Here is a 24,550-nt window from a genome sequence, read left to right on the forward strand (position 1 = left end):
AGCCGGTCCTGACTTCCACAAAGTTAAACACCTTCCTCACCCCCAGGCTCCAAGCCACAGCCCTGGTCTTTCCTTTCGGTCCTACTGGTCACAGCCCTGTGAGCCCAAATAGTGGTTAACCCTTCCATGCCGGGGTTCACAGTGCTCCAATGTGCAAGTCAGCAGCGGGGGCGGAAGCGAGGGCAGAATCCAGGCCAGGGGTCAGGACCAGTGGGTTGGGTCAAAGAAGGTACGCTTCACGGCCGTGGTGGCTCCTGGGTGACTCCCCTCTGCATCCTCCTCCAGCCACCTCTTCCGGGGCCTCCAAGTGTTTGCTGTCCTGCAATGGGTCTTCACCCCTTTTGGGGGGCTCACTGAGTCCCTGAAGACCTGAGGAACCCTGCGCCTGGCACTCTGCTTCCCCATTCCAGTACGGGAGGGAGGGAGGCAGGGCAGGGGTCTGTGGGGTGGAGAGAGGGAGAAAGACGTAGATTGGACAGATGCGCCTGAAACCATGGAACAGGGAAGGGGGAAAGCGGGGGACCTGGGACTCGAACCTCTGGATCCTGAGTCCCCACACCCCCACGCACCGCCACCACCTCCCGCCCAGGTGTGCCTGGGACTCGAACCTCTGGATCCTGAGTCCCCACAACCCCCCACGCACCGCCACCACCTCCCGCCCAGGTGTCCCTGGCTGCCTTGCTCCTGTATTCCTGGGCCGGGCCTGGATCCTAGCGGTCCTCGACCTGGTCTGACTCCATGGAGATAGAAACACACCTGGGGCAGGGGGCCGCTGCTCTGCCTGGGTCCACAACTGGGCCATCCGGAGACATCCGTGACCACCTCCCCATCTTGGCAAGGCGCTCGGGAACGGTGTGCTGGCTGGGAGCAGGGCTTCAGAATGGACTCTCAGGACCTTCACCCCCGAAGTCCAATGTCAGCTCCCCAGTGGGGTGTCCCCCAGCTGGTTAAAACCGCAGGTCCAGATCCCTCCTGGAACTACCTCTTTGGCTTCCACCCTCACGGGGTCCTGGTCAGCAGGGCCTGCAGCAACTTCTGCACAGAGGCCACTGGCTTCTCCCACCTCTTCCCTCACCTCCAGCCCCACCTGCTCACGCTGCCCTGTTGGTTCCAGCTCCCTGTCTTGCGGGACTACCTCATGTGTGCTGGTGAGGAGAGCGCTGCGTCTCAGGCGCCCCAGTGCCTGCTGTCACCTCCTAACTGCCCTCCTCCTCCCGCATGCGGGCACTTGGTCCCACCTCTACTTACCTACCCAGAGCCCTGCGCCCTCTTTTCTGGAAGAATCAGGCGTCAGGTCCCCCAGCCTCCGCCCTCTCTCGCAGGATCAGTGCCCTCGGACAAGGCCAGCGCCTCCTATCTCTTGTCCCTGCCTGGGGGCCTCCTGGCCGTGGGAGGGCCCCTGGAGGCGTGGGAGGCAAAGCCCGGAGCGCTGAGCTTGCGAATCCGGAATCAGAAGAGATTTGTCAAGTTGGCGCTGGAAGAGGACAGCGCTGCCCGGGAGGGAGCGCAGCGCGCGCCGGGCGGGGTCCGGAGTCAGTTGCTCCCCCAGGGCCTCCCTGGTGCCAGTCTTCTCTTTCGGAGAGAACTAGCTCATCCAGCAGTTTCCGAACCCGCCGGGCTCATGGGTGCGAAGGACACAGGAAGCGCTGCAGCCACTGCTGAGAGTGGCCCTGCCGCTGTTCCACGGCCCCCGGGGCCTCCTCCTGCCCTTCCGCACGCCCATCCACACCGTCGGCGAGCCCCGGCCTCTACCCGCTCCGCTATCCGGCCCGCCCACCTGCTTTTCCCGGGCTGAAGGCCCCTGCACCCTCCCCGCGCCGGAGGTGAAGGTCCCCCTGGTTGGGGCGTGAAATCCTGGATTCCGGCCACGCCTCCAGGCTGCCTTTGGCAACCGCGCCAGCCCTGAACTCTGTCCCAGTTAATCGCGGCGAGCGAGATTTCATACTGCGGGCGGCTGCTAGCGACCATCCCTCTGGCCTCCTGTTCCGCCCACAGTGGGGACCCCGATCCCGACGCAGCGAACCCCGCGGCCCAGCCGGGCGCAGGTGGACGCGCAGCACGAGGTCTACTAGGAGCGGCTCAAGCAACTGTTGAAAGAGCACATGGCGCGCTCTGGCGTCCCCGCTGACAGGCACCTCCCCCCACCTAGACGCGCCGCCGGCCCCCACCGGTGCCCTCGGTGACTGCGGGTGAGGACTGAAATTAAAGGCGGGTACAGACCTGCGGTGTGTGTGTGTGTTTGTACTTGGCGGGGCAAGTTCGCGCGCCTGGCCGGGCCAGGGGACCGGACACTCCCGGAGACCCGCAAACACACCCGGGGCGCGCGTCCAGGATCTCCCGGCCGCACTCGAGATCAAAGAGTCTCGGCTGGGACCCAGTCGGTGGGCTCTCCGGCTTCTTCTGCGACCGCTCCCCACAACGATTCCTAATGCACGCGGGAGTGGACCTCCAGCGCACGGCCCCTACCCCGGCTCCCAGCCCCGCCCAGCGGCCAGCCCAGACCTACCGTATGGAGTTCAAAGATCAGTGTGTGAAGACCTGTGGCGCTCCGGATCCCAAGGCCTCCCCATCCTCACAGCCCTCTACAAGCAGCTCCGGGAGGCCCCAGGGGCGTGGCCACTCGGACGAGAAAGGCTTCCCCGGCTCGTACCGAAATCTTCATCGTTTGTCCTCCGGGTCCTGGAGCCCTGCTGGCAGAAGGGGAGCGAATGGGAGTCTCCACAGCCCCGCCGCCCTCCCGCAGTATGAAAACCCTGAAGAAGCGGCGGCTAGAAGTACTGAGCTCCTGCTATACTGCGCGCCTGCTATACTGCGCGCCTGCTATACTGCGCGCCTACTGCTACGTGCGCACTTGCCTCTTCACGGGTGAGTGGTGCCCGGGGTCCACTGGGGAAGGAGGCAAGTGGGAGGGTGGGGGGACAAAGGCTGGAGCCCCACCTGCCAGGATGTCCGAGGGTCAAGGGAAGGGGGAGGGGCCAGAGGTCCAGCTGGGAGATGGCCAGTGATCTCATTGGTGAGGGTGGAGGGGAGGAGACACTGGAGTTTCAAAAGCTATAGTTCATTTTTCTTTCCCATGTTTTCCCCAGGCTCCTTCTGTTCTCTTCTTCTCTTCCTCCTCTTCACGTCGCTCTGGTATTTCTCTGTTCTCTGCTTGGTGTGGTTCTTCCTGGACCGGGACACACACCCCGCCCCCCAGGTGAGCACTAAACAAGGACCCAAGTAGTGAGAGGTGATAAATGGTGACTCCAGGAACTCTCCCACCCTCATCTGTCTGCCCAAGGAGGAAGGCGTTCTGAGTGGATGAGGAACTGGACTGTTTGGAAGCACTTAAGGGATTATTTTCCCATTAAGGCAACAGGCCACCCTCCAAGGAGATGCTCTGGTTCCTCCCTTTCCCCTATGTACCCCCCCTACTCACCCCTCCCTATGCTGGAGTCTGAGCCCCCCAGCTGCCTAAGTTCAGGCAATGGGGGAGGGGTGGGATGGTGTACCAGAGGGGGCCCCTTGTGCCCTTGACCCCATCGTAGGACCTTGAACTCTAACCCTAAGTTAAGTCTGTTGGTGTGGAGGGAATTCTGTTCAGCAGGTATCCTGCTGTCTATGCTTTCTTCCCCTCCTCCTGCCCACTGCCCCCAAAACTGGTGAAAACGGTAGAGCTGCCCCCTGACCAGAACTACCTGCTGGTCGCTCACCCACATGGGATCATGGCCATGGGAATCCTCTGTAACTTCTCCACTGAGAGCTCCAGCTTCTCCCAGCAGTTCCCCAGGCTTCGGCCCTTGACGGCCATGCTGAATGGCCTCCTCCATTTCCCAGTCTACCGAGGCTACCTTCTATCCTTTGCTGAGTCTTGAGCTAAGGGGAGGAGGCAGCCACCCCCCCACAGTGACCCCCACCCACCATTCCGCCAAGGGACCTGGCTTGAACGTTGGCCAGGCTCACAGTGGGCGTCGGTGAATGGCTTTGGAGCAAGCGTCCTGCATCCTTGCTGGGAGAGGTGCTGCAGGGCACACTGACATGGGCACAGGGGTAGGGGAGCTTGGAAGGAAAGGGATGGGGGGCTCACCCTTCCTAGGCTAAGGGGTGGGGTAAGGGGCTAGGGAGCCAAGGACGGGGTGGTGACTGTTCCCACACCTCCTCGTACCTGCGGGAGGATGTTCCGTGAACCGCCAGAGCCTGGATTTTATTCTGTCTCAGCTTCACGTCGGGCAGGCTGTGGTCGTCCTGGTTAGGGGGCCCACGAGTCCCTGTATGCCATCCCAGGGGAGCACTGCCTCACTGTCCAGAATCGGAAAGGCTTTGTCCACCTGGCACTGAGGCACGGGTGAGTGGGTGCCCAGGGGTGCTGCCCTGAATGCTCAGAAGCCACAGTGCGTCTGGGGATCCACACTGTCTGTCCCTACACACCTGCACCCCTGTAGGTGGGCCTGTGTGTCCCCAGAGCTTACACTGTGACCACACCTAGGGGGCGCTCTTGCCCCTTGAGTGTTTCCTCTGTGCCAAGCACCGGTGCCAGTTCCCCAGGCTTCCTCCCAGGCGGAGAGAGACAGGATCACAGTGCAAGTCACAGGACCCCGGGGCTCAGATGCCCTTGGTTCAAATTCTTTTATGACACCCTCTCAAAGGCAAATGCTTGCACGCTTCCTTACTTGTGAAATAGGGTTAATACCTACCTGGCCACCGTGTTGCAGTTGTAGACTGTATGAGAAGATGTATATAGGAAGGCCCAGTACACAGTCTTTCCTCAAGAAATGTAAATCCCTCTTTCAGATCTCTTTTGTAGCCACTGTCATTTGCTTCAAATGGCCTTGGGAAGTGGAATCATGTGAGGGAGGAATTTGGGGCACGCCTTGAGACACTGATCTGACCACCCGTCTTCTCTCTTGCCGCCCCTTCCCAGCACTTCTCTGGTGCCCGTGTACTCCTTTGGGGAGAATGATATCTTCAGAGTTAAGGCTTTTGCCCCAGACTTGTGGCAGCATCTGTGCTAGAAGATGCTGGGCTTCAAGAAGCTCCTGGGCTTTTCTCCTTGCATCTTCTGGGGCTGTGGTCTCTTCTCAACCAACTCCTGGGGCCTGGTGCCCTTCTCCAGGCCCATGACCACTGTGGGTGAGTGTGCCCGTCTCCAGGGGAGAAGGCTGCCATCAGCTTCATAAGCAGCACGTCACCTGTGTCTCCCCTCTCCCCTCAGTGGGCTGCCCCATCCTGGTGCCCCAGTGTCTCGGGCCCACCGAGGAACAGGTTGACCACTCTCACATGCTCTACGTGAAGGCTCTGGAGCAGCTGTTTGATGAGCACAAGGAAAGCTGCGGTGTCCCAGCTTCCACTCGCCCCACCTTCATCTAGCCCCGGCCTTACCCCTCCCCCCACACTCACCAGCCCCACCAGCCCCCGATCCCAGTGCCCTGAGACCCCCACCTACTGCCATACTACTGTACCAATAAAAGGTAGTTCTCTCACACCACTACTTCATCGGATTCTCAGCTCCACCAGCAACTGACCGTAGCCTTATCCAAGTCACTTAAGCTTTTCAAACCTCAGTTTCCTCCTTATAACACGGGGCTACCTACTTCAGAGTTGCAGGGTTTCTAATTTTTATTGAAATACAACACAGAGAAGTGCACAGATCACAAGGGCACGGCTTGATTATTCATCCACTGAACATACACGGGGTTGTCCTGGGAAGTGAGTGAGATGTACTCAGGCTCATGGGACGGCTGCACTGGCATCCTTGTGTATGGATTGAGAAGAACTGTCAGCCATCGTCCTCCCACCCATCTCTACCCTTGGATTTCTCTGCTGGGTGGGTGCCCACTCACTCAGGATGGAGCCAGAAGGAAACATCTGGAAGCCTTTTCAGAGAAAGAAGAGAGCAAGCGGTCAGCACTTGGATGGTCTGGGCTGGGGACGAGCCTTTTGAATGGGTAGAGGAGTCGACCCAGCAGGCTGGAGGAGGTTAGGGTCCATTAGAGCATCATTACAGCTGTTTCGGAAGCTCCAGCCCCAGACAGTGAGAATCCCACTGCGCCCGGGGCTATCCCCACTCACCTGCCACCCATGCAGACCCTAATGTGGCTCTTCTACAGACCTATTTCTGGTCATTCTTCCAGAGCTCCAGCCCCAGTGGGTCCTCCCCTACTGCTAGTCCTTGCAGCCCTGAAAAGCCAACCCATCTGTAGACAAAACATAGCATCTGCGTATCCGAGGAGCTTAATATCCTGCACTGCCCGCTGCCACCAGACGTTATCATTCCCCGGTAACATGCTAGGGATGCCAGAATCACCCTCACCACCTTCCTCTCTCCCCACCTTCCAGAACCCCAGTCACACTTCCTGGCTTCCTGGCTTCTTCTTCCTGTCTTCTTAGCTGCTTCTCTTACTCCAGGCCCCCATCCCTCCCGTGGACTTCCTCTGGGACCATTCCTCAGAGAGGAGGGGTCTTGCCTCTCATCTCCCATCTAACACCTTCTCACGCTGGCAAGATGCTCTCCCTAAAACACTGTTTTCATCATGCCATTCCTCCTGTTCACTGGGACCGGATCCTCATTGTCAGAAGGTGTGAACTCCTCAGCACAGCATTGGAGACACCCCGCAAACAGAGCCCTACCCTGTAGACACACAGGGTACCAGACACAGAAAAGTGCTGTCTGCTTTTGCCTGGGTGCTGTATCCACCGAGACGTGGTCTTTGTGCAAATTAGACAAAGAATGTTCCAGGTTGGGCGGTGACAAACATGTGCTCTGGGATCTTCTCTTTGGGGGCCGGTGCCACGTGCACAGAGAGAAGATGGGTCACTAAACTGCCTAAAGGATCTATTGTAGTTTCAAGAGCTCTGGACTCCACAGTACAGAGCCGTCAAGGTTACCTGTCCCATTTCTCCTGCCGTGTATCTGGATAATAACCCCCAACACTGTGTGGTTTCTCCTCCTATCTGGAAGAGTCTAACTTACAAATATATGCATATATGCCTTAGGGGCACAGCTCATTGCCTCCTGGCAGGCCTTCTTCCTTCCCTGCCATTGTCCATGTGGCCACCAGAGGGCAACCTCTACTCACAAGGCCGATCTGTCACTCTCCTGTTTAAAGCCCACCCCTGGCTGGCCAGCCCCTACCTACAGGATGGGTGCAACCCAGAATTGCTTGTTCTTGCCAAGCAGGCTGTTTCTCAGCTTTGGGCTTTGCTCAGGCTTCCCCTTGCGCAGGAGGGACCCTGCCCTTCTTTGTCATCTGGAGGGGATTTTTTTTTTTCTTGCCTCACCCCGTGGCATGTGGGATCTTAATTCCCAGACCAGGGATCGAAGCAGCTCCCCGGCCCCGGCATTGGAAACGCGGAGTTTTAACCACTGGACCGCCAGGAAAGTCCCCAGAGGGGAATTTCTAAGACGCACTTCCCTTGACCAGCCAACGTGTCAGGCTGGTCCAGGGCATCCTCTGCTCCGCATCCGCGTAGTGCTTCCTGAAGATCTAGCGCGATCCTCTGTGTCGCTTTAAAACATCAATTTATCAAAAAAGTTGGCTAGCTTCAACATTCATAAGGGCAATAACAGCATTGGATTGCAGCACATTAAGCCTGTTTAAAATCAATGGGTTCATAACGGTCTGAAAGTAATAATTGATCACCACTGAAGGATGCTGAGGAAACACCACATTATTTGAACAGTTAACAAATAAAGGGAAAAATGTAAGCATTTATCCGGTCTTTCCTTCAACAAGCTACCTCTAAGGGTAATCATAGTAGAAGAGAACAAGTTTCCTTTTATAGGCATATTCCAGCTGGGGGGGGGGGGGAACCCAGAATGACAGATTAAGAATATCGCCGTTTTGTAACCCCTAATAAATGATTGGATTTAGGTCAAACATCAATATTCGATAAAATTTCAGTAAGACAACCATATTTGAGCCTTTAGGGGAAGAATGCAACACCACCTATAGCTTGGACATGAAAAAACTGGAACTTTGGGAAACTTTCAATTCTGATTGGTTGAGGAAACTAGAGGTGGGTGAATGTTGGACCAATCCAAGCGTTTCTGGTGGCAGAGGGGAGTCTTCTGGTGAAAGAGAAGGAATTAGAGTGTGATCACATCTCCTTTCGGTCACTAGTGACTTTTTCCTCCAGCACCTTTAACTTTTGGAGGTCCTTTCCCACACTGGAATGTATTCCACCTTGACTGCAGCTTTGTGAGATGCACAGTGTGCTAGCAGTTTCAAAAAATCAGAAATGGGGGGAAGTCTTATTTTTAAAAAAAGGTTGAGTGACTTATTTATTGGCCTATTGGCCTTGAAGTCAAGAGACGACTCTGATCCCTTTAACTCTCGGGGTGGCTTTGTGTGTGGAAGTCCAGGAACACGATCCTCCATCTTTTCACGTTAGCACAGCCAGTGGGATTACCAGGTTATGGAGTGATTACCTTGGAAAGTATAAAACTGGGATGAGGTAGGTGAGAGGTCAACTTCTGTGGGAAGCGGGGGGGGGGGGTGGGGTGGGGGTGGGGTGGGGTGGGGTGGGGGGGCGGGTATGGGAGCTGGGCAGGAATGAGAGTGGAGACAAGGGGGTGGTGTCCCATCCTCCGCAGCACTTTACAGGTTTTAAAGGACGTTCACATCCATCCCTTGCCTGGTTCCTTGCAGGTAGAACTGCAGGTGTTTTTGTCTCACTTTATGGGGTGGGGAGCTCCCAGGAGTTAAGAGCCTGGGTCACCAGCTTGTCCAGAGTCAACAGCAGAGCTGCAGCCACTCCGGTTCCGGGTCTGCACTGCGCTCTCCCTCCCCCCCTTCGTCCACCCACCGGGTTAGCACGGGTGCCCAGCCGTGTGCACAGAGGTCTGTGTTCTTGTACTCGGGTGTCCCCAGGTGTACATTGAAGTCTTTCTCTCTGCGTGCTGCCCCGCGGGGGCCTTGCTGCCTGATGGCAGGTGAGATGCCCGCGGCTGAGATGTCCGTGGCTGAGTGGAGCTGAGCCTGCCAGTGCGGAGGGCTGGGAGGGGGGCGTGAGGCTGCTCGGCGACCCCCGGGGAGTGGTGGCCCGGCTGACCCGTCTTGGCCTTGCTCTGCTCCTTTCAGCTCTTGGCTTCTGCCACTTGGTGTCTCTACCCTTCCTGATCTTCATGGGTTTCCAATTTCCTCTATCAGTTTCTCCGACCAGGTCCCCAGGGTGTTGGGGTCCGCGTCCCCTTTCCAGCCGCTGTTACTTGTCTAGCAGCCGGAGGTCAGAGAATGGGGCTGACGTTGCGGGAGGTAGGGGCGTGGCTCCCGGAGAAGGGGGACTGGGCGTGGGGGGTATTCCCGGACTCAACATAGAGATGCTGCGGGCATGGGGCCATAACTAAGCCAGCAATCAGGCCCCTCCACCGACGCTCAAGACGCCTCCCCACCCTCAGTCCCGCCCCCCACCGGGACAAGGGGCGGATTCTCGTCTGCAAGGCTAGAGGCCACCCAGCAGCGCCCACCTCGCCGCCCAGGGGCCACTCCGCTTTCCCAGGCGCCCCGCCACCCCACCGCCTGCCCCCAGCGCCCGCCAGCCCCCGGTGGCAACCTAGTCCGCTCCAGATCCGCGCCACGTTTCCTCTGCATCACTGGGGTTTCCTCCCCTCGGCCGAGCCCGAGCAGAGCAGCGACCGCGCGTACCGCCCGAATCCCGAAGCTCTGGGCGCCCGAGCCCGCGTGCAGGACTGAGCAGACCCGGCCTTCGCATCGGAACTCCGAGTCGGGACCGGACGGCGGCGGCCGGGTCCCCGCGCGTCATCGGAATTTGACCCTCGGAGCTCCGAGGTGACCCCGCTCTAGGTACCGTTCGCTGTCTGCGCGGCCGGCCCCGATCGGCTTCTCAGCAGCCAGTCCCTGGCCCTGGCTTGAGAGAGGTAGGGGGGCAGCCAGGCCTGGGGGCGGGGGGCTGGCATGCTCCTCCCCCGCGGAATTGGGGCAGCAGAAAGCCACGCCCCTCAGGGGAAGAGAGCCTCTGCGCCCTCTACCGCCCAACCCATCCCAGCCCCGCGTCCCAGATAACTTGAGACCCGACTTCGCCCAGGTGTTCAGAGGAGCTTTCCCTCCGCCTCCCATCGTCATTTGGCTCCCACCTGTCCCAGTCTGGTGGGACTGGTGCCCAGGGGGCCCCCTGCCTAGTACACAGCTTCCTTCGGGATCTCCCTCCCGCCTGCTTCCCCAAAAGACCGGGGACCACCCTCCAATACAGCCGCCCCTTCTCCATGATCGTGGCCCTCTGAGGCACTCCCTCTCCCCAGTTCGTTGGTCCATCTTCCTCATCCCCTGCCCCTGCCTCACTTCATCTTGTCTCCCCTGCCTCTGCTCTCAAGTCTCTGTTCTCTTCCAGCCTCTGCTGATTTTCTCCTCCCCGTGACCCCTTTCCCCACCACACACCACGGGGAGAAGGGGGTGTGTCAAGCTGCTTTCTATTTCTGGTCTCCTTGGGGAGGGGGCGCGTGCTAGGACTTGTTTGGCATCTGCTGTGCCCTGTGTCACGAGGTGTCATGTCTGAGACTTGGTATCAGTGCCTCTCCCCCACCCCCCATCGTCTCCAGGTTGCCTTGGTCTCCTTTCTGCCTCGGCTCCAGTCCTTTTCGCTCTCTTCTTTGGGCGCTTTGTGTAGCTGCGGTCTCTTTGACTCCGCCTCTCCTCTCTCTGCTTCCTCCGCTCCGTGTTCCAGCTCAGAGAAGCTGCGACCTCAGGGCCATCAATATTTCAGGTGTGTTTGGTGGGAGAGAGATGGGGTGGGGGATGGGCTCCCGGCATGCCCAGCGACGACTCCAATCATCCTCTCGCCAGAGTGGATCATTCATATTTATGAGATTGAGAGAAAGGATACAAGGATGATAAGGAAATGCTGCCCCCTTTCCTGGAGCTTGGTCCAGGGGGTGCTTGGACTACATTTCCCATAGTTCCCAGGGGCACAGGGCTGCCTCTGTCTCTGCCTAGACACCTAATGGGAGTTAGAATTCAAGGAGCCACACTGGAGGGTGGGAAGGGATCAGAGTGTGGAGCAAGGGCTGTGGGGCCAGCTGGCTGCTTTCACTTGGCCTGTTACCCCTGACCTGCTTTTTTCCCAGCTCCCACCTCCTCCAGGGTTGAAGGACCTTAGAACTTTTGCATCTCCCCCAACGGGAATAGGAGTAGAGTGCCAGGGAAGAAAAGATGCAGGGTGAATTAGCAAGTTCCCCGTTCTTTCCTGTGACCCTGGGAATCCCCTCCCCTTACACACATTTTATCTGAGATGCAGACACTCTTTGGCAATAGTCTCCCCATCTTGAAAGTAAGAGGGAAAATGGAGCCTAATGTCTGCACCTAGTAGGATGTGTTCCCGTCTACAAGTTGCTCACATTCTGCCCCCTTATGGGGGCAGTGGGGAATTGCTGGAATATCCCTGAAGTACCAGCCTGTATGTTCCAGAGACCCATGAACAGCTGATGAGATTGTCTGGAGATCCAGATGGGAGCCACAAGCTAACCTGCTCCTCTCTGGGACTCATCATCCCAAGAACCTGGCGCAAGTAATCTGACTGAGCTCATTTTTGGCATAGAAATTATTGACGGTGGGGAGAGGGCAGTGTGTGTTCCTCCCGCAATCTCATCTCTGCTTCTGAGTCAGCTTAACCCTTAGCACTTGGAAACTCTGACTCCTGCCAAGGACCCAGTCATGCCTATCCTTGCTCTTCAGGCTGGGGTCGGAGATCTCCCCACTGGCCTGAGATCCAGGAAGATTTAACTTTTAGCCCAGCTTTGTCCAAGCTGACTCACCTTAGGCAAGATCTTAACCATCTCGGGCCTTGATTGATTTCCTCTCTGTGAAAGGAATGGGTTGAACCTGACGGTCCCTAGTGGCCATAGCAGGGGCTCTAAGATCCTCTAAGAGCCTGTGCTTCTCCCTGCCCTCTGATGATACTGGCCTGAGCTGTCTTAACGTCACCCCAGCTTACCTGGGAGAGCCTTAAGCCTAAGAATTAGACGGAAAAGAAAGCGGGAGATGGAGCCCTGGTTTTGAAGCTTGTTTGTACTGGAACCACACTGTGCTTACATAAGCCATGTTTGTGATATGGAAGCTGAAATTATCCCTAACCCACCCCTTGGTGCCCCTGCTGGTCCCATCTCCTAAACCTAGGTCATGTTCTTGTAAAAAAAAAAAAAAAAAAAAAGTCTAATCATCCCCAAATCACCCTCCTCAAAGTAGCTGGTATGTGTGTCCCCTGGGATGTTGGTTACTGAGGCTTATGTAGGTTATGTGAGTGGACAATTCTAATTGGCTGAAAGAGAGAAGAGGGGATTTGATTGGTTGATTTGGTTGGTCTGGAGGAGAGAGATCTGGAAATGAGGAATCATCCGGACTTGGGGACGGGCCTTTCTCTTTCGTCCTGTCTCTGGGCAGGGGAAAAAGAAGAGCTGGATGCCAAAGGGGTACCAGATCCACAGGCCATTGACCCAAAAAGGAAACTCTGAGGAATGGGAAGAGCAGGGGTAGCCTGAGTGGGAGATGAAGCAAGGATTACAGGAAGAAATTTCCCAAAAAGAAGACAAGAAGAGAGAGAAGGGCGTGTGGATCCAGGGGCCCAGCCAGTGAGGGTGCGTGGCGGATGTGTAGAACTCGGAATAGCGGAGGAACCTGACAGCCTCTGTAATTTAGAATTCCGAGCACAGAAAGAGGGGAGCAGACAAGAGGGGGTAGTCTGGGGTTGGGAGCAGCTAGAATGGGGTCTGGACCCCTGAGTAGACTGAACTCTCGCACAAGAGGGCCTGAATGCAGGAGCAGCTAAGAGATGGGCTCCGGGGCGGAGCTAAGAGGAAGCTGGGAGTAGCAGGCTCCTGGGAGTGGAGCCAAAGAAAGGGGGCGTGGCGAGTGGGCAAGGACCTGATGCTCAGGGGTCTGGAGCATCTCAAGAGGTGGAAGAGACGCCCGCGAATGATCTTTCCGCGGGCTCTTGAATCCAAGACCCAAGTGCTGAGGAGAGCTCTCTGGGCAGGCCCCGGGTCTGGCCCAGCGCTCGGGGTGGTGACGACGGAGTGCTCAGCGTGTGGGAAGAGGCGAGCCCTTTGAACGGAGAGCCCTGGCAGGGGCGAAGGCGGGGCGGGGGCCCCCTAATGGCCTCGGCCCGCAGATCGCCCTGGGGTCGGTGCACGTGATCGACGCTGGGGAGACGGCTCTGGTGGAGGGGCTGCGCGCGGCGCCCTGGGAGTGTGGCAAGGGCGTGGCTGGGATGCTGCAGCGCCTCTGCTCGCAGCTGGTCAAGCGAAGGCACCCGGGGATCAAGGTGGCACGACTCACCCGGGACGACCAGCTGGGGTCCCGGGAGCTGAAGCAATAGCACCTAATCACCAAGCAGGTGAGAAGGACAAGGGAGCTCGGATGGGCGGGCCTGTCTCCGAGGGGCCTCCGGGCGTTGTCACCCTATATGCAGCCAGTTGCCGGCTTTCCTTCGCTCCCGGCTCTGCCGAGTGGGGGCGCCCATGAGCCCTGCCCTGGGACTCCCAGTCCTTACCCAGGCCCTTTTGCCCAGGGAAAGTCAAACAGCTCCCGACTTCCCGTCTTTAAATCGTCCATCCTTACTCCAGGAGGCTGGAGCCCAGGCGTCCCGACTTCGTGTCCCCGCCTCTCCTCAGGGACCCAAACATCCTAATCTGAGCCTTTGTCCTTCCCCTCCGTCTCCCGCATCCTACTGACTGATCAGCTTCCCTTGCTTCCACTCTTGGGGTCCACATCCCCACGACCCTGACTACTCCACATTGATCTCCACTCTCATTGGGGATCCAGGTTTTCGGAGGCCTTGCCCCTGGCTCCTGCATGCTCTCACATACCCCACTTCACCCGGCCCCGCACGGTCGGCCCTCGAGGGGCCCAGGTGGGAGCCCGTGGGTGTGAATGTGGGAGTGACGGTGCCAAGAGAAGCCGGGCTCGCAGCCCTCCCGCCGCCCGCCCCGCGATCACTCGTGCCCCCCCGCAGGGCATCCTTTTGGTCCAGCTCAACGTGTCGGCCCTGCTGGAGGGGCTGGGCGCGCGGCTGGCGGCTCTGCGGGCCTTCTCGCCGCTGCCCACGGAGGCCGTGTCGGAGGCTGGCGGCGTCGTGGCCGCCTCCCCTGCTGTCGCCCTCTGTGCAGCGCGACGTGCTTCCGGGCGGGACCATCATCCAGGACTGGCAGCCCTACCGGCCGAGCGAGAGTAACTTGAGCCTGCTGGCGGCCAAGGGCCTGGAGTGGCGCGTGAACAGCCGCGCGCGCCCGCGCGTGCTCACGCTGTGCACGCGCCCCTTCCCCATCCCACCTGGCGGCAACGGCACGTGGCGCTACGTCAACATCTACACCTTCGTCAGCGAAGGCGCGCAGGTTCAGAGCCAGCTTCTGTGGCATCTGCAGCGCCAGGCCCCGCGTCTCGTCCACCTCAACGTCATGTGCCAGCTCTTCCTGGCGCCCCAGCTGTGGTTACAGCTGGCTGATTTCTGCCAGGCTGGCTTGGGGCTCGAGCTGGTCAAGGGTTATACCGAACAATACGTGCTGGAGGCCGACATCTAAGGCCTCTCCAGTCGGAGGGGAGAGAAGATGCACTTTAGACCCACCTCCTTCCTCGTATCCCCCCAAAGCCCCGCCCCTGCTGTTTTCAAGCTCCGCCCCTCCCCCTGCCCTCGGCCATCGGCTCTGCCGCCTACATTTACCCGCAGTCCATCCTTCCCTCCCCTTTTCCCCTCACATCTCTGTCTGCCATCTTGACTCTAGCGCCCCCAAACGCAGTTGCCCACAATCTGATCTGAACCGCCGGGTTTGGGGAAGCCACTCGCGCTTCTGTTGTCCACCCATTCCCTCTCCCTACCAAAGAATGGGTTCCTTCACAGCTTCGGAGCCTTTCCCTGTCCGTGCCCCAGCCTGGGAGTGTACTCTGCCCTTTGTGGCTTCTCCCTTCTGCCCCGTCGTGGATGGAAGCTGGCAGAGTGTGTGCAATGCCCAGTACCCGGCCAGGAGCACAGTTGCCTAATACGTATTACTTTTCTTGCTCCCGATCTTTCTCAGGCCCCCAGAGCTTGCTCTCTGCTCCTCTCCTCACCGTCCTCTCAGTCTCCCGTGCCTGGACCTCTCTTAGTTCTCCGTTGTCCATTTGTCTGCCCCTCCATTCCCCTTCTCCATGGTCTCTTCATCACCCGCCCTGTGTGTAATATGGAGAAGGACCTGTAAAGGAAATAGATTTATAATGCCCCACCCCCATTTGGCCCCTGCTTACGCTCTGGTGATGCACTTTTCTGAGGCTGCCTCCTCTGACTGGGGTTTCCTCCAACTTTGCACAGTGGTGCTATTTTGCAGGCTCCCTTCCCTATGCCCCCAACCAGGGACCCGAAGCAGGCCCGTGAACCAGAGGGTTCTGGGTGGAGAGCCTGGTGTAGTGGAGGGCAGGTCGCTCAGCCTGGTGCGAGTCTGTCTCCTGCTTCTACCCAGGCTGACTCCTAGCGTGACTGGAACCCCCTCCTCCAGATATTTCTGGACACCCCTCCCATCCTCTTGTTCCTTTATGCTTTTTGTGGACTTTGACAGTCTTCTATTTAAATGCAAGTAGTAACAGCTGCATTTGCACAGCGATGTCTCCTACACGGGATCCTCACGTCTCCCGCAGAGGGAGGAGAGAGAGGCTCAGACTCAAGTGCCTTCCAAGTGGCTCACAATAGCTGGTAGCCTGGCAGAGACTAGAAACCAGGTGTCCCCAGCCCAGAGCATACCTCAGAACCTCACTGTAGCTGGAACTTCTTGTTGGACAATGGACAGCGAGCACAGGGTTCGCTGGGGATGGAATCAAAGACATGGACAGAGGAGGGCGCCAGGAGGTGGAAGAAGGTGGACAAAGCAGACAGCCGCTGCTCCCTTCTTTCCCCCCCGTTCCGGCTGCGCTGCTGTGCCTTGCTTGGCTGCCTCCTGCACCTAACCAAGCTGCCCTCCTCCCTGTCACTTCAACCATGGCTGTACTGCAATAAAACGGGCCCTTGGCCCACCTTCTGTGTCTGTTTCACTTCTTCTCGGTGGGGAGGGATGAGCTGCATTGTCCTCTCCCCCTTCCCCAGCAGCCTGTATCAGAGAGGATCTCTAAGCCCTGTGGCACTGGGGCTAATGACTTCCTGGAGGGGAGCTGGGGAGGGCTGCTGGCCGTTGCGCGCCCCTACCCCCCACACCAGCCAAGCGGCAGAAAGAATTGATTGCTCAGAACCGAGGCGGGCAGCGGCACGGCGCTTGGACTAGCCCCCGGCCTCGCTTTCCCCTGGACCTGGGAGTCTGCCGCTGCTCCAAATTCTTGCTCTCTCGCAAGTTCCCCTTGGCATCCAGAACCAGCCTGCCTCATTCCCACGATCCAGACATCTAACTCCCAGCTCTCGGCTCTCTCGCGGCCAGCGCCCTTGCTTTCTCCCCATTCCTGGGTGGGCACCGCACGGAGGGGGAAGAGGTGGAGGGAGCCTGGGCGCCGCCCCGCGGGAGCAGAGCTCCGAAGCGGCGGAGACTGCGATCCCGAAAAGTACCACGCGGGGGCGCCAGGACGTGTGCGGACGCGGGCAAGGCAGCGCAAGGTGGTTTCCGTCCGTGTGAGTGTGTCCATGGGCGTCTTTGTGTGTCTGTGTTTCTGTACATGTGTGTACGAATCAGGGGGTGTCTGGGTGGGATATATTCGGGGCTACGGGCCTGGCGTACCCCAGAATCAGGTACTCCAAGTGGCTTCTTGACAAGGAGGCGCTTGATAGGTTACTATGTACGTGTGGATGGGGAAGCAGGGGACTGTGTGTATCGTCGCGTATGCAAGGCATAGCCTGTGAGTCTTGGATTTTTGAAGTTATATTCCTTTAGGGCTTTTATGTCCTCCCACCATCCTGTGTAAAAGGAATCGAGGGCTCTCAACCTGAACCTCCATTACACTGGTCACATCTTCAGCATGTGCCTGGACAGGTGACTCTGCTGGACTAGGTGTGACATTGTGTTTGTGTAAGTGGGTGTGTCTCAGGATATCAGTGTAACTCTGAATGATACTGTTGTTTGTGTGTTTGTGTGACAGGTGGATGCTGGAGGAGGCTGGTTCAGGATTATGGAAGTACAAAATTTCCTTTCTCCTGTTAGCTTGTGGATACCACCTTCAGGGGTGTGTGTGTGTGTGTGTGTGTGTGTGTGTGTGTGTGTGTGTTCCTTTCTCCGTCTTTCCAGTGGCTGTCTCTGTGTCTCTCCTCATCTCTGTCTCTTTCCCTCTTTCTCTTTTCCTTTCTTGGTGACTCATCTCTGCGGCTTTGCCCTCCCCCAGCTTGCTGGGTCTCCCCTCCCCCACCCAGGAGTGGGTGGGGGTATGAAGGAATGGGACCCTGGGACTAAAAATCAGGGTGAGCACCCCTTTATTACTCATCATTCCCAGACCCACCAGTGGCCCGTAGCTCTCTCCCAGTCCCCTTCCCAGGACTCCCCACCCTCCTGAACTGGGGTGGGCAGGGGATAGGCAATGATGTGTTCTAATGGGGTCATTTCCACGGGGTTCTTCAGCACTTTCTTTCAATTCAAGGTGGAGACCCCTGCCTTTCTCATAAAGTGCCCCTCCCTGCCTGTCCCCCCCATAGCTGACGCATTGAAAGGCTGCAGAGGTGAGTCACCGGTTGCGGGGAAGGGAGGAAGAGAGGGGAGGTGAGCTGCGGGGACCCCCAAGCCCCTGCCCTCTTTTCCTTTCCCAAACCTTCTCAGGGAAAAGACCCAGTGCTCTACCCCCTCCCTGGGTTTTCCAAATCTTCAGCTTGGATCATTACTTGGTTGGAGCCCATCTTCTCTTACTACCCTCCTGGAGAGTATGAGAGATTCAGAAACAAAGATAAAGAGACGGATTTACACAAACATCTCAGAGCAAACACCAGGCATCCCCTCCTGGTCCCCTTCTCAGCTTTGCCTTTCCCAGCTCTGTCTCTCATTCCTCTTTCTTTCCTGCCATCTCCCTCCTCTCCCAAACTCCAGGAACCTGTCCCCAGTCCAGCTCTTTTCCAGAAGCCCCTAGAGGCAGCCAGGTGTGAAGGGCATAGCACATTTTTGAGAGGTGGGGTACGTGTGAACGAGCTGACCCAGGCAGGGAACTGGGATAGAGAGAGGCAGAAATAGACCCAGAGATTCAGAGTCCATGCAGACACAATCCAGATTGTGGAATCACCAAATCTGTTGCCCTGGCTTCCATCTCACTGCCCTCTCCCCCCTGTCATAATGACTGAGACTCTTGGTATGTCGATTTCTGAGAAGCTCTCCTGGACTTCTGGGCGGAGTGGAGGAGGAAAGCATTGGGGAAGAATGCAGGAATGAGGGAACACTCTAAAAAACGCGGGGCAAGACTTGAACTTGGGGGCTGCAGATGAGTGGCTAGGATACTGAGGCTTTTCTGCACAGAAATCTAGAGGTGAAGGTAAGTGGGGGAGGGGCAGGAAAGATCAAAAGCACATAGCAGTCCACATAACCTGTAACATATATCAAGTGACATGGAAGGACCCAGATAAGTGCACAAAGACACACGTATTATTGACACACCAAGCCAGGCACAATTTTCAGACACCAGCAGATACCCAGACTGGATGCACTCAAACTCCCAACCGCACAGGTATACAGGCACTCAGAGGGATCAGGACCCACACACACTCACACTTACAGAGACACCTGGAAACAGGCAAAAACACAGCTCCGCAGATTGGAAGAGAAAATTACATATTTAAATTGGAACACTACCATGCCCATCCACTCTCTAGCTGATTAAATACACAACTGGTCCCCCCATTTCCATTTCTTTTTCTTTCCCCCTATGTTTCACTAATCTCAGGACACACACAAACGCAATGCACACGTATGTACATGCATGTGCACATATACAAGCCCACAGGAACACAATTTCTCTAGATGCCCATCTCCGTCATCTCATACTTGGTCTCTTAGCCCCATCAGCCTCTCAGGCTGCCCCCCCCCACCTCGCCTCCCTCCCTCCCTCTTTCCTTCTCTCTTGGATGGCTTCCCCTCCCCCCAACAGATGTCTGAGCCATCTCTCTCTGATTCATCCTCCTCAGGAAGGTAACGTGACCCCCCCATTCCACTGCTCTCGGTAACCAGGCAGGGAGGATAAAGGGGAGTGGGTTGAGGAGGAAGACGAATGAGGGGAACCCATAGGGGCAGAGGGATGTCCTAGATAGTCCGGGGAGGGGATGCGGCACAGTCTCAGGTCTGTTGCCCCCTCCTCTCCTTCTTTGGCATCTTCACAGTCACCTTGGTTCTCCTATTTTTTTTCTCTTTAGCCTGATGCTTTACCTGTTCCAGATGCCTGCCTGCCTGCCTCCCTCTCCTGCCCCCATCTCTTCTCTCTTTCCTCTCTCTCTACTTCTCCCCACCTCTTTCCCCGCAGAGCTGATGGGTTTTCTTCTGGGAAAGTGGAGCCACTGATGGAACCGAGAAGCCACTGCTGGCTATAGAGGGAAAGCACGTGAGCGTGTGTTTGTGTGTTTGTGTGTGTGTGTGTGAGAGAGAGAGAGTTTGAGAGAGAGAGAGAGAGAGGAGAGGATGAGGGTCAGTGCTAGGAAGAGATGAGGAAGGGGTTGAGGACTGGTTCTGAAAGAGTCTCTGAGCTCCTGACATACAGCTCTGATCCCGGTTTCCAGAGTCTTAGGGCGCGGGTGCCCTGTGTGTGCCCACAGGCACCCGTGTCCGCAGTCCTTGTGTGTCTGGCATGTGTCATTCCACTCCCCCCTTTCCCTGCCCACGCCCCCGCACAGCTCTCTGCCTGCACCGCAGCCCCCCTCCAGCCTCCCTCCCTCCCGTTCATTTCTGCAGTGGCTGCTCCCCTTGCCTCCCTCCCCTCTCCCCTGCCCCCCTCCTCATTTCCGTCCTCCCCCACCCCCGCCCACGGCTGGTCTCCCTTCACTGGACCCGGCTCGCTGATGGATTCTCTTTGCGCAATCTGTGCGTCATCGCCCCCCATCCCCCCGGAACCTCTAACTGTCCAAGCCCCCAATCCCAACCCCTCTGGCAGGAGATGCGGATGAGGGGTCTGGTGGCAGAGAGCGGCGATCTCTGACGTTGCACTCCCACCCTCCACGCCCCCCTCCATCGCGTTTAAATCTTCCCTTTAAGCAATGGAGAGAGATGGAGTTGAGTCACCCCCCACCTGCGCACCCCCCTCCCCACCTGGTCTGCTCTCGTCCTCCAAACGTCCTTTGGGGGGTAGCAGCGAGAGGGGAAGAAGCAGGAGGGTGGTGGGGAGAGGTGGTCTGAAAAGGGGCCAACAGAGTCAGCTGGACAGAAGGACAGACACACATTTTTTTCTCGAGACACGCACAGACCATGAACAGACACGACACAGAGGCACACACATCCTCAATCTTTTCCCTATCTCTTCCAACTCGGATCCTTTCCGACAGCATCACCCAAGCCTCAAGATCCACCCATGTGCCCCTGCCCATGGCCCGCATCCCGCACCGCAGATCCGCGGACAGCGCCCGCAGGCGCGCAGAACCATCCCTCCTCTCTCAGGTTCACGCCGTCCTTGGGCGTGTTCCCCACGCACCGTGCAGTCGGGGAATGGGGAGTCTGGCCCCCTCCTCAGTTTTGGAATCCTTCTCTTCCCCCTTCCCAGTGTGGATCTCCTATGGGTCCCAGTCAGACGCTGGGAGAGCCCCCACCCTATTCCGCTCGTCGGGCTCCCGCCGCTGCAAGTTGCTCTGTAACCCACCCTCCCGCCTTGCAGCGTCTCTGAATCCACCCTTCCATTCATTCTGCCATTCATTCATTCATCCTTTTCTCCTCGTCCCTCCTTCATTCATTCATAGCCCCCCTGCCCCGCCCGCCTCAGCATTTCATTCATTCATTCCTTCATTCATTCATTTCCCTGGTGCCAGGATAGCGCACACCCCTCCAAAGAGGCCTGCAGCGCGCAGGCGCGGGCCGGGAGAGGCACGCATCCTCCAATCGCTGGGCGGCCTCCCGCCTCTAGGCGCCCGCCCGCTTCCCCATGAATGAACATTGACGTCAATGGGGCGGGGCGATTCCCACGTGACCCCGCGCGCTCCTCTTTATAAGGCGGTAGCGGCGCGGGCGCTGTCCAGCGTGCTGAAGCCTGAGCGAGCGAGTCTCCCGGAGCCGCGCGGATCCAGCTGAGCCCAGCCCACTGGACACCAGACCTCGACCATCGCTCGTATCCTAGCCACCGCTCGGAGCCGAGGCGGACGAGTCCCGATCTTCCCCTGTCCCCACCCCGCCCCGACCCTCCTCTCCACCTCCCGCGTCGTGGCACCAGCTGGTAAATACTTTGCTGTCCGTCCCTCAAACCCTCAGCAGCCGTGGGCGTGAGGGAGGGTTCTCTCTCCCCCAGTTGGGAGTGTTGAAAACACAGCGGGGAGCCCCCGGGAAGGGTCCCTGGTAAATGGGGGAGTCGCCGCTCTTCTCTTGCTGCTGAAGTCGCCCACGCACCATCCGGGGAGTCCTGTGGGGAGGGAGCAGAGATTTTTTTTTCCCCCGTATCCTTGCTGCTTAGTACGTGGGCGCTGCCAGTGAGCTGGCTCAGGGAAGGGGGGCGAGGAGGCACCGGGGGAGCAAGGGTTGCAGGCGTTTTCCCATTTACACGACTCCAGAGATCGGCACATCTTCCTCCTTTGCTCCTAAACGTCCCTTTTCAGGGTAAGGTTAGGGGGATAAGGGAAGCCCCGGCTTTCCTGATTAAAGGTGGGGGAAGGGAATATAAAATCAGAGAGCGGAAAATTCTTACAGAAACCCTCTCTTTCTTTGGTCACTTCTATTTTTTCACAGTCTCCGGCAGCACTTCGGTCATGAAATCGCTCAGGTTGCCGGCTCCTGTCCTCCTCTGCTTCCTTCTACTGACCAAGGGGTTGGGAGCAGCGCCCCCGGGGCACCCTGAGGCTCAGCCACCTCCCCCCAGCTCTGAGCATAAAGAGCCGGTAGCCGGGGACGCAGTGCTCGGGCCGAAGGATGTTAGCGCCCCAGAGGTCCGAGCCGCTAGGAATTCAGAGCCGCAGGACGAGGGAGAGCTTTTCCAGGGCGTGGATCCCCGGGCGCTGGCCGCGGTGCTGCTGCAGGCACTCGACCGCCCGGCCTCGCCCCCAGCGCCTGGCGGCTCCCAGCAGCGGCCAGAGGAAGAAGCAGCAGAAGCTCTGCTGACCGAGACCGTGCGCAGCCAGACCCACAGTCTCCCAGCGCCAGAGACCCAGGCGCCCGCGGCCCCGCCTCGCCCTCAGACTCAGGAGAATGGTCCCGAGGCGGCCGACCCCTCCGAGGAGCTCGAGGCGCTAGCTTCCCTGCTTCAGGAACTGCGAGATTTCAGTCCGAGCAGTGCCAAGCGCCAGCAAGAGACGGCGGCAGCAGAGACGGAAACCCGCACGCACACGCTGACCCGAGTCAACCTGGAGAGCCCCGGGCCGGAGCGCGTGTGGCGGGCTTCCTGGGGAGAGTTCCAGGCGCGCGTCCCGGAGCGCGCGGCCCTGCCGCCGCCTGCTCCCCCGCAATTCCAGGCGCGTATGCCCGAGAGCGGGCCCCTTCCCGAAGCCCACCAGTTCGGGGAAGGAGTGTCCTCCTCCAAAACACACCTAGGTGAGGCACTGGCACCCTTGTCCAAGGCGTACCAAGGCCTGGGCGCTCCCTTTACCAAGGCGCGCCGGCCGGAGACCTCACTCCTGGGCGGCTCTGAGGCGGGAGAGCGCCTTCTACAGCAAGGGCTGGCGCAGGTGGAAGCCGGGCGGCGGCAGGCGGAGGCCACACGGCAGGCCGCGGCCCAGGAAGAGCGGCTGGCCGACCTCGCCTCCGACCTGCTGCTCCAGTATTTGCTGCAGGGCGGGGCTCGGCAGCGCGGCCTGGGGGGTCGGGGGCTGCAGCAGGAGGAGGAGCGAGAGACCGAGAGGGGGCAGGAGGCGGCGGAGCAGGAGAGACGCGGCGGGGAGGAGAGGGCGGGGGAAGAGGATGAGGAGGCGGCGGAGGCGGAGGCGGAGGCGGAGGCGGAGGAGGCGGAGAGGGCGCGACAGAACGCTCTACTGTTCGCCGAGGAGGAGGACGGAGAAGCCGGAGCCGAAGACAAGCGCTCCCAGGAGGAGACGCCCGGCCACCGACGAAAGGAGGCCGAGGGGGCAGAGGAGGGCGGGGAGGAGGACGACGACGACGAAGAGATGGACCCGCAGACAATCGATAGCCTCATTGAGCTGTCCACCAAACTCCACCTGCCAGCGGACGACGTGGTCAGCATCATCGAGGAGGTGGAAGAGAAGCGGAAGCGGAAGAAGAACGCCCCTCCCGAGCCTGTGCCGCCCCCCCGGGCCGCCCCCGTCCCCACTCACGCCCGCTCCCCGCAGCCCCAGCCCCTCTCCCCAGCCCCGGCTCGGGACGAGCTGCCCGACTGGAACGAGGTGCTCCCGCCCTGGGATCGGGAGGAGGACGAGGTGTTTCCCCCGGGGCCCTACCACCCTTTTCCCAACTACATCCGGCCGCGAACACTGCAGCCACCCGCTGCCTCGCGCCGCCGCCACTACCACCACGCCCTGCCGCCTTCGAGCCACTATCCCGACAGGGAGGCCCAGGCGCGGCGCGCTCAGGAGCAGGCGGAGGCAGAGGAGCGCCGGCTGCAGGAGCAGGAAGAGCTGGAGAATTACATCGAGCACGTGCTGCTCAGGCGCCCGTGACCGGCCCCACCCCCGCGCGCCACCGCGCGCGCCGCCACCCCCCTCCGTGTCGCTCCTTTCCCCTCTCAGTGTTTGCATGCGCCCGGCCCCGCCCTCGGCCGCCGCCCAGCCCCGCCCCCGTCCACCCCTCCGCCCGCGGGCCGCCCCGACCCCGGGCTACGCCGGGACCTGTCAGACCTCTTCGTGCGTCGGAAGCCCGAAATCCCAAACTCACTCACGGGTGTCTCGGGGCCAGCAGGGGGGGGGGCGGGTAGTTTGTGCGAGTTCCCTGCCCCCGCGGGGCCCCGTCCCCACCTAGTCCCTCTCGGGATGTCCCGGTCTGAAACCGGAAAAAGGATTTCCAGTTAACTGTGTGAAGAAGTGTCTGTCTCCCGCCCTTTGGGCCTCCCAAGAGCCTCTCCACCCTCTCCGGATCGCTGTGAATTTACCCCTTCTTTCCCTACTCTGTTGTAAATACCCCTCACGGAGGAAATAGTTTTGCTAAGAAATAAAAGTGACTATTTTATTAGGACTTTGTTCTCGGTTATTCACCCGTCCCCTTGGGCCTGCGTGGTCCTTCCCAAGGGGCGGTGAGGGAAGCGCCATCCACAACACCCATCTCCTGCTCAACAGCGAAGGTTGAGTGACAGAACCTCTTTCAACCGTATTCGGCGTGGGGGAGGGGGCGTAGAATAGGCTCACATCCTTTAGGAAACCCTAAATTCCACTTCCAGCTTGGGGGTTAAAGTCACAGGTCCCCAGGCCCTGGCAGAGAGATGCAGAGCGGACACGGTGCCACAGCTCTGAGTCACCTAGTGAATCCTTCTTTGCACGATCTCAGGGCCACCTAGGCAGTGCTGGTGGCTCCCGCCACCCCTGCTCCACCTTACCCACCCACCTCCCTTAACTGCTCCCTAAATTCCCTGGTCCTATGTAC

The 24,550-nt window shown here is 58.9% G+C and overlaps 3 protein-coding genes across 4 annotated transcripts; all 3 read left to right on the forward strand.

Moving 5' to 3' along the window:
• The first annotated feature begins 2,595 nt into the window (after positions 1 to 2,595).
• MOGAT3 (monoacylglycerol O-acyltransferase 3) lies at positions 2,596 to 5,472 on the forward strand. The gene is given in 8 exon segments (XM_049699410.1): positions 2,596 to 2,865; positions 3,102 to 3,182; positions 3,272 to 3,347; positions 3,635 to 3,842; positions 4,150 to 4,228; positions 4,231 to 4,324; positions 4,901 to 5,109; positions 5,192 to 5,472. Coding segments are annotated over 8 exon segments (1,059 nt in total). The 5' UTR covers positions 2,596 to 2,708; the 3' UTR covers positions 5,347 to 5,472.
• Positions 5,473 to 12,996: 7,524 nt separating this feature from the next.
• On the forward strand, positions 12,997 to 17,612 carry NAT16 (N-acetyltransferase 16 (putative); the record flags this gene model as incomplete). The annotated part of the gene is given in 3 exon segments (XM_033426804.2): positions 12,997 to 13,323; positions 13,942 to 14,073; positions 14,075 to 17,612. Coding segments are annotated over 3 exon segments (891 nt in total), but the record flags the coding sequence as incomplete, so codon positions are not given.
• Positions 17,613 to 21,018: 3,406 nt separating this feature from the next.
• On the forward strand, positions 21,019 to 24,139 carry VGF (VGF nerve growth factor inducible). Of its 2 annotated transcripts, none has more exons than XM_004268845.4 (2): positions 21,019 to 21,251; positions 21,758 to 24,139. In XM_004268845.4, exon 2 carries the CDS (start codon positions 21,778 to 21,780, stop codon positions 23,632 to 23,634), a length of 1,857 nt encoding a protein of 618 aa, XP_004268893.1. In that variant the 5' UTR covers positions 21,019 to 21,251; positions 21,758 to 21,777; the 3' UTR covers positions 23,635 to 24,139. The 2 variants fall into 2 exon arrangements, with proteins under 2 accessions (XP_004268893.1, XP_033282296.1); XM_033426405.2 differs by lacking the exon at positions 21,019 to 21,251 and adding an exon at positions 21,265 to 21,628.
• The last annotated feature ends 411 nt before the right edge of the window (positions 24,140 to 24,550 follow it).

Source organism: Orcinus orca, chromosome 16, assembly GCF_937001465.1.
Source record: "Orcinus orca chromosome 16, mOrcOrc1.1, whole genome shotgun sequence".
NCBI classification, from domain to species: Eukaryota; Metazoa; Chordata; class Mammalia; order Artiodactyla; family Delphinidae; genus Orcinus; species Orcinus orca.